Here is an 18,103-nt window from a genome sequence, read left to right as displayed (position 1 = left end):
ATGTCAGCATTCCAACTCACCAACTCCAAACCAATAAACTCCGAGACAAACAATTCCTCAAAGTACCATTTTATTAGAGTTGTCATATTGGCACATTAGAGGGACGCGGTGGCTCAATGGCTAAGACACTGAGCTTGTCAATCAGAAAGGTCGGCAGTTTGGTGGTTCCAATCCCTAGCGCATTCTTTGAATGTAACTGGAGAATAAAGAGATAACGGGGGGATAGGAAAAAGAAAGTTAACTGGAGGACCTTCACGCACAAACTTTTAATTCTAGCCTTGCTATGCTGTAACTACTTAGTTACACAGGGACGTGGTGGATCAGTGGCTCAGGTCGGCCGTTTGGTGGCTTGAATCCCTAGTGCTGTGTAACGGAGTGAGCTGGTTTGTGGGTGTGGCTGGGTGAGCATGGCTATGTGGGTGTGGCTATGTGACTGGGTGGGTGTGGCTTCTTCTTCCTTTTTGCAGCATACCCCCCAATTTTTGAGCCTTCTGGACCTCAGGGAAGCCTCCGGAGGCTTTACTGCATAGCAGTAAGACAGGGAGGGGAATCTCAGCCCAGCTGAGCATAGGAACAGCTGATCATCAGGAGGGGAAAAAGAAATACCTTGGTGACTAGGCAGGGAAGAACACAGCGATGTCGGGCATGCATGTGATGTTGCGCATGTGCGATAAGGACTGACTGGGCAGGGAGGGGCGGGCGGAGAGGGGCAGAGCAGAGCCAGCCAGGGCCACGATTTACTGGTTCTCCGAACTGCGCAGAATAATAACAACCAGTTCTATAGAACCGGTCTGAACCAGTAGAATCACACACCCTGTCGTTAACTATTGGTGAGGTAGAAAGTTTTATAACTACGTGTGAGAAGACTGCTTCACATTTTAAAGCTGAAACCTTGTTATATCTCAGCTCACACCATGCATAGACTAATAGGTTTTAACGAAGATAAAAAAAATGTTATAATAGTGCACCATTGGAAAAACACCCTAGAAAAGTTTTTTTTAAGTGTGTGTGTTTTGAAGAAAATTTTAATTTTGATATCAGTGGTCTAATTAATAGGTATAGAAATCAAATGTAGTTTTGAAAGACTATTATTTTAAGAGGGGTTATTTTAAAAGAGGGAAAAGAAATCCCTGAGAACTTGATCGATCTCCTAGTAGGTTAATAGCTCTCTTAGGCACCACTGAGTTTTTAATCATAAGCCTAAGACAAAATCCTGTTTTCTAAATGAAAAGACTTGCTTGTCTTTATATGTTACATTTTTTCCCCAAATTAATACCATTTGGATGTGTAAGTGCTTCCAGACTGGTATTTTCATTTAATTTTTTGCTTGACTTTTTCCCATATTAGGAGTAAAGTGTTTCTGACATAGTGTCTTTGAAAACATCTGTGTATTTTATTTTTCCCTCGTACCACAGAAAAGCATGCCATTAGTGGTGGGTTTCCAAATTTTTTTCCTACTGGTTCTATCATGGGAGTGTGCTTCATGCGTGGAGCCCTCGAAAACCTCCCTCTGTGTCAGCACTAGGTGAGCTGTTTTATAGCTCAGCTGAGGCATGGGATTCTGCTCTGCAAATCAGCTAAGCTAAAAAAACAAGGGAATATAGGACAGGAAAGGCCAAGGGTGGGTGGGCGGGGCCAGTCAGAGGTGGCATTTGCCAGTTCTCCGAACTAGTCAAAATTTCCGCTATTGGTATGCCAGAACCAGTCCGAACTGGCTGAATACCACCTCTGTTCTGACCCAGGCTTCGTTGAACTTAATAAAACACAAACTGAATTTAAAAGTAAAACCTTTTTAATGTGACGCTGGGAATTACTTGCGTTCCCAGCCAAAACTCATTAGGCAAAGTTCCTCCAGATAAGAGCATATTTTTCAGTGCTGTGGAATGCTGCCAAGAAACAGAAGTCCAATTAAGGCTAACATCAACCAAACCAAGAACCTAGAAAAAAACTGACCAGAGTACAGAGCTTCAAGGAGGACTCGGAGATTACTGAACTGCTTTGCTTCCTGCAAAGGTCTTCGTCATTGAGAACTGACTTTTATCCCTGATGGGAGGGGCAATCACCTCCCAGCCTTACTCCCGACTCCCGAGTCGCCCCTTCTGCTTCAGCTGCTCTCGCCTTCTAGCAGCTCTGCACACACGCACACTGGGAACAGGCTCCCCTTGCTCCTCTGCCTCACTGCTGCCAGATTCTGGAGGCTCTGAAGGCAGCACTCCACTCCCAGATGGTCCTGGCCCCATCTCTGCATCGGACGCAGGACCCTCGTCTGAGTCCTCTCCAGACTCCCAGACTGGTCCCTGTTCTTCCCCACTGTCTGATACCTTTGCCATCCACACCGGCTGCCGGCGAACCACAAGAACCTCTGATCCCAATTGAAGACCATGTCCCTCCGGCAATATTAACCTTCTATGCCTCAGGTTTATCCATTCTCTCACCCAAGTAAATGCAGAGGCCTGTTAATAGATCTCCCAATCTGGCAACCCAAACCCCCATTTTCTTTAGATTCTCGTAACGTTTTCAGAAAAGATCTGTTTGATGATGTGTAAGTTCTCATGGGTTCAAAGGCTGCTGGGGGCAGGCAATACCCCACAGATGCCAGGTTTTTCTCTCATTTGGAAGCAAAAGAAATAAGCAACTGGACCTAAGAGAGACCTTGGCAGGAGAGACATTGTATTGATCAAGTGAAAAGAATGCGAAAGGAGGAGCCACTTACACAATTGCACATCTCTACAAGGCTGCAGAACCTAAGAAGGACCCAACTCCATCCATAACAAGCAATGGAAACACCAACCTTCACCCAACCCTTTGGGGCTGCAAGACAGAGAGAAAAGCAGAACATGGGTGGGAGACCTGCTCAGGCAGAATGGGACAACTCACCATGGCCCATTTGCTGTGGTTAACTCACCGCTGCCAATTCATCATGGCCAACTTGCCATGGCCAATTTGCCATGGAACAACTCACTGCAATCAACTCACCATGGGACAACTCACTGTGGGACAATATTATTTAATTATTTAAAATAAATAAACAATTATTTAAATTTTTGTTCACTTCATTTTGTCCTTCCTTTTGCATTTTTGTTTAATGATTCTATTCCAACATTTCTTCGCTATTATGTAACTTTTGACCCATGGTAAGTTCACTGTGGAGAGTTGGCCATGGCAAATTGTCCATAGCAAGTTGTCCTAGACTCCCTCTGTCCAGGATGGGACATCAAATATTCAAGAAGTATCTGTCAGGGTGGCATTTACCCCCAGCAAGAATAGCAAGGATGTTCAAGAACAAATCGGAGAAATGCTGGAAGTGTCATCAGATACCTCGATCATATCACATGTGGTAGATGTGTGTGGAAGCCAAGAGATACTGGACTAAAATCCATACGTGGTTGGAAAAAATGACAAAACAGCATATAGACTTGTAACCAGATTTTTTTTTTATTGGGCATCTTACCTGAAGGATATAATAGAGAATTGTCATATTTAATTATAAATGTGTTAACAGCAGCTAGAATTGTATTTGCCAAAAATTGGAAAAGTGAAAAAATTCCAATAGATGAGGAGGTGATTAAGGACATAATGGAATGTGCAGAAATGAGTAAATTGACATTAGCAATTAGAGAGCAAGAAGATAAAGAATATGACAAAATTTGGGATTTATTTTACCAATGGCTAGACAAGAAAATAGGGAAATAAAATATATTATCATATAAATATAACATAATAGTAAAGATAAGATAATATAATGATATGTTATAATTGATTATAATGGAATGAATGATATCACATATTAGGTCATGTAATAGTTGAGATTTGCTCGAAAAGAATGATGTGAATCTATAATTGACTGTTGATATTGTACACAAAAGATATGCACCAACCAACACACTGTACAATGGAAAGATGGTTTTATCTGTTGGTTTATGTTTGTTTATGTTTGTTGTCAAAAAAAATATTAAAAAAAGAAGTACCTGTCAGCTCCCATTCACCCTGCCTTTTAGATATGCTGGGTGCTGACATCTGTTGGCCAGGATGGATGTAGAGGAACTGAACTCAAATATTTGCTCTTCATTGGGCATGAATTTTTCAAATCTGAAAAATTACTGTACTTTGCTCCCTTCCTTTTCACCCCTCGCTCTACACAATTAAACTTCCCTGTCTGGCTTCCCTTGTCTGCAAGCAAGTCCTAAACAGAAGAGTTTGGCCCCAGAGGACCTCCTCCTGGTTGTATTCCCTGCAGGATCCAGGACAGGAATATCCCTAGGGCCTACACCCCAAGGTACGTTTCCCCACAAGCCCCACCATCTACCATGGTTCATGCAGGCAACCAAGTGGCTTGCTTCTCTTGTAAGGATAAAGATCTTCTAAAGATCTCCCTTCCTGCTCTGGGGCCAGGCATTTGGCTGAGCCAGCTCTCATCTCCTTGTATCCAACAGTGGGAGAAGATGGGGAGAACATGACCCTATTTCAGCCCCAGCTGGTCTTCTCCAGCTGGGATAACCACCAAAGGTGAGCTGCTTTATGATCCTCTTTTGGGGAGACGTGGCAAGGAGAGATTGACATTTAGGGTCCCCAAATTCCTTCTCAGAATTTCTGTTTAGGGGAGCTCAGAAATGACAAATAATGTCTCATGTTCTTTGTCTTTTTCTAAAGTTGGCTTGAAGATCTGATATCATTTTACAGATTACAGATTAACAGAGTTGGAAGGGACCTTGTAGGTCATCTGGTCCAACCCCCGCCTAAGCAGGAGACCCTACACCATTCTGACAGAGGGCAGCCCAGTCTCTCCTTGAAAGCTTCCAGGGATGAAGCCCCTACAACTTCTGAAGGCAACTTCTGTTCCAGTGATTGATTGTTCTCACTGTCAGGAAATTCCTCTTTATTTCCAGGTTGAATCTCTCCTCGAACAGTTTCCACCCATTATTCCTTGTCTGTCCTTTGGGTGCCTTGAAAAAATATTTTCACTTGCTAAGAGAGACAGCTATAACCACTGACAGCCCAGCCTTATGTGTCTTCCTAGGACTATGACTTGCTTCAAATAAAGATTTTGACCAAAAAAAAAATCTACCTTCAAAAATCATAGAATCGAAGGGTTGGAAGGGGTGGTCTTCTAATCCAACCCCCTGTCCAAATCAGAAATCTTCAGACCATCCCAGACAAAGGACTGTCCAACATTTGCTGGAAAACTTCCAGAGATAGTTTCCACAACTCCAGGAGACAGCTGTTCCACTGCTTCATAGCTCTCAGGTCAGGTGGGAAGAAGAGGAAATTTCTCCTTATTTTGAGTTTGGATCTCTCTCTTTTAACCTTCTCCCTTTTGGTTCTTCTCTTACCTTTAGATCAGGGCTCTCCAACCTTGACAACTTTAAGATTTGTGGACTTGAACTCCCAGAATAGCTGGCTGGGGAATTCTGGGAGTTGAAGTCCACAAGTCTTAAAGTTGCTAAGGTTGGAGACCCCTGCTTTAGATGTTCTTATACTTAACAGAATAACAGAGTTGGAAGGGACCATGGAGGTCTTCTAGTCTAACTCCTTGCTCAAGCAGGATACCTTATACCATTCCAGACAAATGACTGTCCAATCTCTTCTTAAAAACCTCCATTCACAACTTCCAGAGGCAAGCTGTTCCCCTGGTTAATTATCCTCCCTGTTAGGAAGTCTCTCCTTAATTCCAGGTTGCTTCTCTCCTTGATTAGTTTCCATCCGTTGCTTCTTGTCCTGCTTTCTGACTCTTTGGAGAATAGGTGGGCCTTTCTTCATCTGGAGAAGACCTCCCCACCCTGGCTCAGCCCTTCATGAATTGAAAGATTACTATCATGTTTCTGCTTAGCCTTCTTTTCTTTAGGCTTAAACATGCCCAAATCTTATAAATGCTACTATTACAACTCTTCATTATCTTGACAGTATGTCCTAGATCAAACCTGGGTTCCAGAAACTTATCCTGGTGTGTTTTCCTACTTTTTTTTTAACCTAAAACTGCAGGTTCAGAAGAAATTTCTAGTGTTTATGCACACTTATAATAAAAAAATCCAAAAATGATAATTCCCTTCCAACACCTTTTGGCATTGTAGTATAAATGCTTAGAATAAGATAGATATAGAGTGAGAAGAGAGAGCAGATACTAATTAGACAAGATTGAACTTCTAGGGAGTAAATTAGATTCCTAGCACACTCTTTTTACAACAGTTCCTACTGTAACAAAGAAATTTGATGAAGAAATTTCGTTGGAGTGTCTACAGAATAGAGAATAACACAGTTGGAAGGGATCTTGGAGAACTTCTAGTCCAACACCCTGCTCAAATAGGAAACCCTATATGATTCTGGACAAAAGTCTGTGCGATCTCTTCTTGCAAACTTCCAGTGATGGAGCACCCACAACTTCTGGAGTTGTTCTATTGGTTAATTGTTCTCACTGTTGGAAAATTCCTCCTTGGTTCCAGGTTGCTTCTCTCCTTGGTTAGTTTCCATCCATTGTTTCTTCTCTTGCCTTCTGGGGCTTTGGAGAGTTGATTGACCTCCTTGTCTCTGTAGGAGCCACTCAAATATTGGAACACTGCTATCATGTCACCTCTAGTCCTTCTCACCAAGTTGCCACCACATCATACATCAGTCCTCTAATAATCTATCTATCTATCTATCTATCTATCTAGATCATGACAACCAAAACTAGATACACACATCCTGAACTTGGAGCTTCTTCACAACCTTCTCCATGAATGGTTGGTGGTCTTTGGAAGAAGATGTTGCCAGGGGAAGGAGTAGCACCCACTGGAAAATACAGATACTGTTGAGGTAATTCCCCGTTAGGAGAATGAGCGCATACAGGGAGACGTATAGAGAGTAGTGTTTGAATAATACACATACACAGCACACAGAGACACTGTACAGTAAATGTAGGTTTTGACTTCCAGAAAGGTTTAAAGCAAACTTCAGAATAGGCAGTCCAAAGTCATTCACAGGTAAGATCAGTCAGTTTTCAATCCAGGGATAATCCAGTAACAAAGTCCAGTGTCAAAAACAGTTCAGTATCAGACTTACATCAAATTCCAGTAATATCAGTCAATTAGAAGAAATGGAGGAACAGCAATACTTTCCAACAGAAGGAAACAGAGAGACTGACTCACACTCTCTTCTGAGACTAAGGCTAAACAACCCAGGTTTCTGGCTCCATCTTATGGCCATTTGAGTAACCACACCCAATTGCAGTTTTTAGCATGCTCTTAAAGAGACAGTTTTAAAATGTCTATCCTGGTTTATATATTTCTAACCCAAATACCTGTTAGGTGAACTATATTCCTAACATTTACCCCATTATCTTGTTTATCTGTAGGCTGGTGACTTCCTGAGGGATTAAAATAGAGATGTTCTGGTCCAGCTTAGAGAGTCATAATGTCATCTTCAGGACACAAATTTTAGAGAAGGCAGGATTGAAAGACTGCTACTTCCTCCACAGACCATCTAACCTCCATACTGTGTCATCTTAACCATGATAACTTGTCACTTGTCCTCTTTATGGAATGTGGTCCTGATGCAGAACTTGGAAGGAATGTTCCACAGAGCTTTTCAGCAGGTCAAAGCCCAAGAATCCACGAGAAGAAATAAGTTCTTCTCCCCTAGCTCAGCAATCTAATTCATCTCACCCTATAGGTAATTCTAATTTCTTCACATGCCCATTTCTTTCTTCCCAGCTGTCCATTTTCTTCCTGATGGATTCCCACAACCAAACGCAGGAGACAGAATTTATCTTTCTGGCATTCTCCATATTCCAGAGACACCACATCCATTTTTTCTTGGTGTTCCTTGCTGCCTATTTGGTCACCCTGCTGGGCAACTTCATGATCATAATTCTTGTTCTCCTGGATGCCCGTCTCCACACCCCCATGTACTTCTTCCTCAGCCAGCTCTCCTGCTTGGATATTTGCCTTTCTTCTGTGGTGGTACCAAAGATCCTGGTGAACCTCTTACACCAGCGCTACACCATTTCTTATGACCAATGCCTGGCACAAGCCTTCTTCCTGATTGGCTTTGCAGGATGTGAGCCAGCACTGTTGGCCCTCATGGCCTATGACCGCTACGCCGCCATCTGCCAGCCTTTGCACTATGCCCACCTGATGAGGAACAAGTTGTGTGTCCTGTTGTCTGTGGTCATCTGGCTCTGGGGCTTCCTGGACTCAGCCATCCACGTTGCTCTGGCCTCCAGGTTGGACTTTTGTGGAAACAACAACATTCCTCACATCTTTTGTGATGTCCCTCCATTCCTAAAAATTTCCTGCAGTGATACTTGGGTCAACGAATTGACCAATCACATCACCAGCCTCTTTGTGGGCCTTGTCCCTGTCCTCTTCATCATCCTGTCCTATTTCTATATTTTGGGCTGCATTTTGCGGATTCGTTCCAACACTGGTAGACGCAAAGCCTTCTCTACTTGCGCCTCACACATCGCTGTTGTGATTGTGTGCCTTGGAAATGCCTTTGTGAACTACAACCAGCCCAGTGCTGGCTACTCTCTACAAGTGGACACCTTGATCTCCACCATGTTTTGTATCATCAACCCCCTGCTGAACCCTTTGATCTACAGCCTTCGCAACAAGGAGGTGAAGGGGGCCATGAAGAAAATCCTTGGCTGCCAAAGGTCATCTAGCCCTCATTTAGGGCTGCGTGTTTTGTTGAATTTCGTGTGTTTCTGAGCCGTAAGAAAAATGAAATTTATGCCATGGATGATAAAGTTAAATCTCTGCTTTCACAACTCCTGTGCTATGATAATCGGATGACTGCAGAACAGGTGTTGAATACCGACTGCTTCTCCTCACCTGACCCGATTTCAGTTCCACTGGAAAGTGAAGGCACTAAATATGACCGTGGAGAACAGAGATCAGAGAAAAATGTGTCTGATGAAAAGCTGGACAACAAGGGTGAACCTGCATTAGATAAAGATTCAGATGGGTATATGAGGGATCAGAATGCAAATTCAAAATAAATAAGATCAGGGTAACCTATTCATCCCCAAATAGCCTTTTCAACCTTAGGATAGTTAAAACAGCAGAAGATAAAAAATGTATAGTACATTGAAAAGTTATACACATATATTTTATGCATTGGTATCCGGTTTTTCTTAAACAAGTTCTACACGTATCTAGTGCTTGACTTCTTCAGTTATATGAACATTAAAATTGTCTTTATCGATTGTCAAGTATTCTTTCCACTTGTCTTCCAGAAATGAAAAACCACAGAATACGGAATTGAAATTTCACATGTTATCTTAGAGAATTCCAAAATTACATTCTTTAAACTAATCAGAACTAATTAAATTAGTTAAGATCAGGGTATCCTTAAATTCATATCTGGTGTTGTTTTGGACATTAATGTTGCTGAATTATTTGTAATTCTAGCCAATCCCAGTTCCTGCAACCGTTCGTTGTATGTTTTAGCCTCCAGTCCCCTAATCAACCTGGTTGCTCTTCTCTGTACTTTTTCCAGAGTCTCAACATCTTTTTATAATGTGGTGAACAAAACTGGATGCAGTACTTTAGGCGTGGTCTTACTAAGGCTTATTTATTTATTTTTATTTATTTATTTGATTTGCCAATTGTTTACAAGATAATAAGTATAAATGTATACATAGTTGTGAATACATGAAATGGGTACATATAAGAAAAATAAAAGAATAAGAGAAACAATAGGACAGGGACGGTAGGCACGTTGGTGCGCTTATGCACGCCCCTACAGGCCTCTTAGGAAAGGGGTGAGGTCAATAGTAGACAGTCTAAGGTTAAAGTTTTTGGGGTTTGGGGAAGAAACTACAGAGTCGGGTAGAGTATTCCAGACATTGACCACTCTATTGCTGAAGTCGTATTTCCTGCAATCAAGTTTGGTGCGGTTTACTTTGAGTTTGTATCTATTGTGTGCTCTTGTGTTGTTATGGTTGAAGCTGAAGTATTCATTGACAGGTAGGACATTGCAATGTATGATTTTATATACCATGCTTAAGTCAGACCGAAGACGGCGTAATTCAAGGTTTTCTAGTTCTAGAATTTCAAGTCTGGTGGCATAAGGTATTCTACAACGAGTAGAGGAGTGGAGAACTCTTCTTGTGAAATATTTCTGGACTTTCTCAATTGTGCTAATATCAGATACGTAATGTGGGTTCCAGACTGATGAACGGTATTCGAGTATTGGTCTAGCAAATGTTTTGTATGCTCTGGTTAGTAGTGTGATATTACCAGAGAAAAAGCTACGTAGGATTAGGTTAACAACTCTTAATGCCTTTTGGCTATGTAGTTGCAGTGGGCTCTAGCACTTAGATCATTAGAGGTGAGTATTCCAAGGTCCTTTACAGAGCATGGGTCATCAACAAGATCTTGACTATTCAGCTTGTATTTTATTTTCTGATTTTTTTGCCAATATGTAAGACAGAGCATTTATTTGTTGAGATTTGAAGTTGCCATTTGTTTGACCATTCTGATACATAGTCAAGATCCTTTTGTAGGGTAGCAGTATTGTCTGTGGTATTGAACAGCTTTACATCATCAGCGAAGAGAACGCAATTGCTCTTAATATGATCACAGAGGTCGTTTATGTAGAGTATGAAGAGAGTTGGTCCTAGAACACTGCCTTGGGGAACACCACTATTGACAGGTACTGGATTTGATAGGACGCTCCCGATTTTGACCATTTGTTGTCTGTTTGACAGGAATGCTTCTATCCAGTTATTCAGTTGTCCAGAGATACCATGGGATTTTATTTTTAGGAGTAGTTTGTCGTGTACCACTGAATCAAAGGCTTTACAGAAGTCTATGTAGATTGCGTCTATTGCTTTGCCCTGGTCGAGTTGTGTCGTCCATATGTTTTTGCAGTGTAAGAGTTGCAGATTACAGGATAGTTTTTTTCTGAAACCAAATTGTTTATTGGAGAGTAGGTTATTTGTCTCTAAGTGGAGGATGATGGATTGGTTAATAATTGATTCCATGACTTTACAGGTGACGCAGCATAAGGAGATTGGTCTGTAATTTTCAACTAGGCTTGGGTCTCCTTTTTGAAGATAGGGATGACTGTGGCTTGTAACCATAGGTTGGGCAAGGAGCTGGTCCTGAAAGATTTTTCAAAGATTATGCTTAGAGGTTTGGCTATGGCAGTGGATAGCTTTCTTAAGAAGTAGGCACATATTCCATCCGGTCCAATAGATAGAGATGGTTTTAGGTTGCGTAGTGCTTTTTCAACGTTGTCTACTGTAAAATCAATATGTATTAGATCATTGTAGTTGTCTGTGGTTCGACTAGGAAATACTGGGCATGATCCATTGCTGTTCACAAATACTGAGCCAAAGAATGTGTTAAAGAGGTTGGCTTTTATGGTGTCGTCGTTGCAGTCTTTACCATCAGGTCCTATCAAGGGAGGGATGGACCTTGAGTCTTTTAGTTTGTTGTTTACAAAATTGTAAAAAGCACGGGTGGAATTGGTGCTTAGAAGGTTTTCCTCTTGTTTAATGTGATAATTGGTGCATTCGGTCTTTATCTGGTGGCATAAATTTTTGTATCGGTTTTTGAAATTGGCAACGTGACCAGATTTGTTTTTCCGCCAGAGTGATCTCTTTTTGGATTGAAGTTTCCTTATTGATATGGCTTTATAGAGTGGTATTAGTACTTCCCTTGATCTTGATTGTATCCCTCTGTTAATGCAAATTAGGATTGCATTAGCTTTTTTGGCGGCTGCTGCACACTGCTGGCTCCTATTTAGCTGGTTGTCCACTAAGACTCCAAGATCCCTCTCATAGTTCCTGCTTTTGAGCCTGGTTTCACCCAGTCTATATGTGTACTTTTGGGTTTTTCTTGCCTAAGTGTAGGACTTTACTTTTCTCTACATTGAATTTCATTTTGTTAGATAAAGCCCAGGGTTCAAGTCTGTTGAGATCCATCTGGATCTTGAGCCTGTCTTCTTTGTGTTAGCTATTCCTGCCAGCTTAGTATCATCTGCAAATCTGGTAAGTTCCCCTTCTATTCCCTCATCTAAGTCGTTAATGAAGATATTGAAGTGTCCTGGGCCTGAGAGGGAACCTTGTGGCACCCTAGTGCTTACTTCCCTCCATGTAGACTTAGACCCATTAAGGACTACTCGTTGAGTAAGGTTTGCCAGCCAGTTGTGAGTCCATCTAGTGGTGCTGCTATCTATTCCACCTTTTTCTAGCTTACTAAGAAATAGGTTGTGGTCTACTTTATTGAATGCCTTGCTGAAATCTAAATATATTATGTCCATGGTATTTTGCTGGTCTACTAATTTAGTCACTGTGTTGAAGAATGAAATAAGATTGGTTTGGCATGATCTGTTCTTAACAAACCTGTGCTGCCTGCTAGTTATTCCTTTACTTGTTTCTAGATGTTGGCAGATCTGTTCTTTTTTTTTATTATCTTTTCCAGTATTTTCCCGGGTATTGATGTTAGGCTGATTGGTCTGTAGTTTTGTTCAGTTGCATGTCTGTTTTTGGAATAACAATATTAAAGTATCTGAATAACGTGTTGAAGCGAAAAATGAAATTTGTGTGCACGAACTGCAGTAGAAGGACGTTCTTGAGATTCCTGCAAAACCACACTCAAGAGAAAACAAATGGAGATTGTCGTTGTGAGTAGGTGAGATGTTGCATGGGAATGAAAACTCATTCAAAACCCAGCAATAGGTTAGGACTCCAAGCTAACAGAGGATGGATTTTATAGGATTACAGATTAACAGAATTGGAAGAGAACGTCTAATCCCTTTTTGTTATTTTTATCTTGTTCAGTACCCAGAGCTTCCTGGGCAGATGAGAGACTGTATAAATTGAATTAATAAATATAAATAAAAAATATTCTCAAACTGCTGTGGTTGTCTTTGTCTCCAAATCTAGATGTAAAGGAACAATGGTAAGAGGGGGGGTAATTTTCATATCTGTGGGGTCCTTGGTGCTCTCTGAGCTTGGTGGTTTTCTTGCAGACATTTTATGATCTAATTAGGTAACATCATTAGTGTTTGAAGGGAATAGGATTTGAGAAGAGAGGAGGAGGAGGAGAAGGAGGAGGAGGAGGAGGACTGTGGAGTAATTGACATTCTCTAAACTTGGTGTTTTTCATGAAGATGTTTCATTACCCAACTAGGGAACATCATTAGTGCTAGTAGGGAGTGGGGTTTGTGGTGATGGTGAGGAGGAGGAGGAGGAGGAGGAGGAGGAGGAGGAGGAGGAGGAGGAGGAGGAGGAGGAGGAGGAGGAGGACTGTGGGGTCCTTGGGGATCTCTGAGCTTGGTTGTTTTCTTGCAGGCGTTTCATGACCCAACTAGATAACATCATCAGGGCTAGAAAGGAATGCTAGAAGCAAAGCCCTCTCCCTTCTAACCCTGATGATGTTACCAAGTTTGGCAATGATACATCTGCAAGAAAACCACCCAGCTCAGAGAGTACCAAGGACCTCACAGTTCAACCCATAAATATTCTCTTCTTTCAATTTCCATATCATATTGTGAGCATCCCAGAGGTCAGCCACTGTGAGAAATATAAGGTTGGAGAAATATTGTCGCTTCATCGCTCTCACCGCCATGTAGTACATCTTAGTAACAGCTCTAATGATTGGTTGAGTTTGTCCTCATAAAGCTCCAGAGATGCTCCAGACATCTCTTTCCTCATTTCATCTACCTCAACTCTTCAGCACTGAGGGGACCCAAAAGACAAGGGAGGCCGCATAGGCGCACCCCAATCTAGTGCCTCAGTGGCCTTCTTGTTCCAAGGAACAACCAAGACCTCACATGGAGGGTAAACCAATAACAGATAACAGATAATCAGAGTTGGAAGGGACCTTATAGGTCACCTAGTCCAACCCCCATCCAAGCAGGAGACCCTACATCATTTCTGACAAACAGCAGTCCAATCGCTCTTGAAAGTCTCAAGCAATGAAGCTCCCATAACTTCCGAGGGCAACTTCTGTTCCATGGGTTGATTGTTCTCACTGTCAGAAAGTTTCTCCTTATTTCCAGGTTAAATAGGAACCGCCCCCAATTCCCTCTACCTATCCAGGTCCATCAGTCATTGAGGTGGGACCAATCTAATAGATCCTGTCTCCCTGTGATGGATAATGCTACTGGTGAACCTTGTGATAATCAGGATGAGATCTGATCATGACAACGTAGACATTCAAAGTTCTCCCAGTTCCAGATCTCATTGCCCTTCCAGGTAAACCAGACAGGGGACACAACTAGATGAGTTAATTTACTATAAGGCTACCTTAATTTATTATAAAGGTAAAGGTTCCCCTCACACATATGTGCTAGTTGTTTCTGGCTCTAGGGGGGTCATCTCTGTTTCAAAGCCAAAGAAGAGCCAGCGCTGTCCGAAGGCGTCTCCGTGGCCATGTGGCTGGCATGACTCAATGCTGATAAGGTGCATGGAGCGCTGTACCCTTCCCACCAAAAGGGTCCCTATTTTTCTACTTGCATTTTTACATGCGTTCGAACTGCAAGGTTGGCAGAAGCTGGGACGAGGAACGGGAGCTCACTCTGTTAGGCGGCGCTAGGGGCTTGAACTGCTGAACTACTGAACTGCCGACCTTTCTGATCGACAAGCTCAGCATCTTAGCCATTGAGGCACTGTGTCCCTCTTAATTTACTATAAGGCTACATTAACAAAATCTTGCCAGTCTCAACGTAGAAACTGTCTATCTCCTTTTAACCGTCTGATCCATGAACGGAAGTCCTTCCTACGTTTCTTCCTCTGTTAAGCAACTGGGAATTCCTGCTTCTCTTCTCTGATGGCTTCCCAGGCATCATCTCTTCCCCTCCTTCCTTCCCCAAGGTCATTCACACAATCCATTACTCCACTGCTCTGACAGGAAAGCCACATTAGGTGTGTGACCAGGGGTGGGCTTCTGGGGGTTCAGGAGAGCCCCTAGCTAAGATTCTGCACAATTTGGAGAACCCCCAAATCCCACTCCTGGCTGGCCCTGCCCACCCCACCCCACCCCTTCCCAGGAGTCCCCACCTGGCCCATTTTGGATACAGGTACGTGCAGGGCATGCACGGAGGCTCTGGGAAGGCAAAAAATGGGCCTCCCAGAAGTTCAAGAAGGCCGGAATGGGGCCGTTTCCGGCTTCCAGAGAGCCTGGGGAGGGCAAAAACAACTCCCACCACCACCTTGGTGCAGGAGGCCGGCTAGGCCATGCCCACCTAGCAACCAGGTAGAGAACCCTTTGCTAAAATTTTTGAAGCTCACCCCTGTACGTGACCCCCATTCCATGCCCAGCCTTGGATGACCTAGGACAGATCAATGGTTGTCATGGTAGCCATGAAGTCCTGAGCCACACCTGACCCCACAGAGGGCAGGCGGACATTTTCTAAAGGCATAAATCTGGGGTATTCCACTTCTAATCCAGAAATGGCATCAAGAAACTCAGGCAGGGAGGTTGCTATGCAGCAGAGAGGCTGGTACACAACACCAACAGTCCCAAATCATTTTTAGAGTCCAGTTTCATGAACAGGATCTCACAGTAGTTGTGTCCCTGACAGCCTTAAGAAACTTCCAGGTGACAATCACTGCACTTCCACCTGTCAAGGGCAAGAAACCAGGAGCTGGAATAGAGTTCAAAAGTACTACAAGTTTATTTCATGCTACCTAGGCATAAGAAATGGTATCTTCATGCCCTTGTTGGAGTCTGATTCTGAGGGGAAGATTGAGCAGCTGACAGGGGGTGGGAGTGTGGCCCCAGTAGCTGTGGAAGAAATGGAGGAAGGGCACAGTCCGGCTGGGCACTCAGAGGAAGACCCAGGCCCACCCACTCTTCATCCTAGGGCACGCAGGGAGGAATGGAGAAGGGAGCAACGTGGCTTATGGGAGAGAAAAAAAGCCCTGATCTCTTTCATTAGTTGCAGCTGGGAGAACAGGATATAAGAAGGGCATTTGCACACAGCACCTTTCTGGAAGAAAAGTGTGCATTATCTTGGTCGACCTCTCAATTGTGTGTGCCTCGTTATCTTTTGGAAGTCTGCAATTTATTATCCTGGCCTGCCGTGTTAATTACTTCAGTGTGGTTTGTGTTGGTTTTTTTAATTTCTAATTTATCTGTACTTTGGGTTCGGACTGCATTTCTTCCCTAAGTAGACTGTTTTTGGAAGAGTTTGATCTCCAGCCGAGAATAATTGGGCATTGGGGGCCAAGGCATTAAAGGGAATTTATCTACTTTTGTGACTTTGTTATTTTTGTGCCTCCCCCTTTGGGTCATCACAGTATCCTTGGCCCAGCTCCTGCCCACCTAGCAGTTCGAAAGCATGCAAATGCAAGTAGATAAATAGATACCACTTTGGTGGGAAAGTAAGAGTGTTCCATTCATTTTTGGTGTATAGCTATGCTGGCCACATGACCACGAAAATGTCTTCAGACAATGCGGGCTCCCTCAACTAAGAAACTGTGATGAGCACTGCCCCCTAGAGTCAGACACAACTGGACATGAGAAACCATTACCTTTATACACAAAAATCTGATCTATTAAAGATAAGAATCAATGGAATTCACAGAGGGCTGGACTTTGGTTTCTTATTGGAGCGTAGCAACTCCAAACTGATGGTGCATTTGAACCAACCTTTGGACTATGCCTGGCCATCTCCTACTACACCAACCCTGCTCCAGATGCCTGGTCAAAGCCATACCTGACAGAAATTCTAGCTAGTGAAGTGAAGGAAAAGAGCCTGTTCTGCTGAGGCCCCGGTCTTGGGGAACATTCAGGGGTGGGCTGGTGGGGGTTCGCAGGGGTTCGGAAGAGCCCCTAGCTAAGATTCTGTGCAGTTCAGAGAACCCCCAAATCCCACTCCTGGCCGGCCCCGCCCACCCCTCCTCTCCCCTCCCAGGAGTCCCCACGTGGTCCGTTTTGGATGCAGGTAAGTGCAGAGCCCACGCGGAGGCTTGGGGAAGGTGAAAAATGGGCCTCCCAGAAGTTCAGGAAGCCAGAAATGGGCCCATTTTGGGCTTCCATAGGGCCTTTGGAGCCCAGGAGGCCATTTCGGGCCCCCGAGGCTTGAGAAAAGCATGCAGAGCCCAAGGAGGGCAAACCTCCCCCCGCTGTGGTGCAGGAGACTGACTAGGCCACGCCCACCATGGCCACACCCACCCAGCAACCAGGTAGAAAACCCCTTGCTAAAATTTTTGAAGCCCACCCCTGGGAACTTTCTGCCAACGGAGGTGAGCATTGCTCCCATCCTTTTGGTCTTCCAGAAGGGTATCAAAACCTGGTTTTGCTGGTGAGCTTGGGGCACTCAGGTGGTTGGTGGTTGATGGGATATGAGGAAGATCTCATCTCCATGCTGTCCATCTACTTGGTTCTAGTTTTAAGCTTTTTTTTAAAAAAGTTTATATTTGGTTTATATTTGTGTTTTTAGTTTTTGGAAGAGTCACCTTATCAAGGAGATAGGCAGCCTATAAATTTAATAAATAAATGCATAAACCCGCTGGACACTTTTCCATGTGGTCTTGACCTCAAGTTCACCCCCTTTGTCATTTGCCCCAAAGTTTTCAGCAAGGATCTCCCAAGCAGGAAGCTTGTCAGTGCTTTTATTTCTGCTTTGTGATTCAAGTCATCTCCAGGGACCTGTCAGGTGCCATAAAAACTGCATCTCTCTTTCTGTTGTTGTTGTTGCAAGCATTGGCTCTGCGTGCAACACAGGATGAACGCAGGCCAGAGATGGGACCTCCAATGTCTAAAGGAGGCTGAGAACAAGCAAATAAAACCCTCCTCAAGACAGAAAGGTTTCAAGCAGCAGGAAAAGGAAAGGAAGAAGTATCATTTCTACCTTCATCCAGAAGACTCTGATCAGGTGAGGAGCACAAGGGAAAGAAATCTCACATCAACCACAAAGTTTGTGTGTTTGTGGGGGGGAGTGATTAATGCATGCACAACCCATTTCAGATGCACCTCAACACCAGCCTGTCAGCCTTGGAAGCCATATTTCACTGAGAAGTTTCAAGGCTGCCACATCTAATGTTTGGGAATTTGGGAGGGGATTTCATAGAGAGCTGGGCGATTAGACTCAACAACATTCTTTCTCAGAGAGTCAAGGTCATGTTGCCCTGCACCCGGAGGGAGTGACTGGAGTAATGTCTCCAGTT

The 18,103-nt window shown here is 43.4% G+C and overlaps 1 protein-coding gene across 1 annotated transcript; it reads left to right on the top strand.

Moving 5' to 3' along the window:
• The first annotated feature begins 7,688 nt into the window (after positions 1–7,688).
• LOC113428127 (olfactory receptor 5V1-like) lies at positions 7,689–8,684 on the top strand. The gene has a single exon (XM_026690684.2). The coding sequence runs from the start codon at positions 7,704–7,706 to the stop codon at positions 8,682–8,684; it is 981 nt and encodes a 326-aa protein (XP_026546469.2). The 5' UTR covers positions 7,689–7,703.
• The last annotated feature ends 9,419 nt before the right edge of the window (positions 8,685–18,103 follow it).

The sequence above is a fragment of the Notechis scutatus genome, chromosome 6 (genome assembly GCF_049901735.1).
Source record: "Notechis scutatus isolate UNSWTSFEM ecotype Mainland chromosome 6, rNotScu1.2, whole genome shotgun sequence".
NCBI classification, from domain to species: domain Eukaryota; kingdom Metazoa; phylum Chordata; class Lepidosauria; order Squamata; family Elapidae; genus Notechis; species Notechis scutatus.
The sequence above is the reverse complement of the archived record's forward strand: the minus strand, read 5'-3'. Positions and strand labels throughout refer to the sequence as shown.

Bases quoted from the DNA above. Each gene is read 5' to 3' on its own strand.
- LOC113428127 (XM_026690684.2), top strand. From the start codon at position 7,704: ATGGATTCCCACAACCAAACGCAGGAGACAGAATTTATCTTTCTGGCA.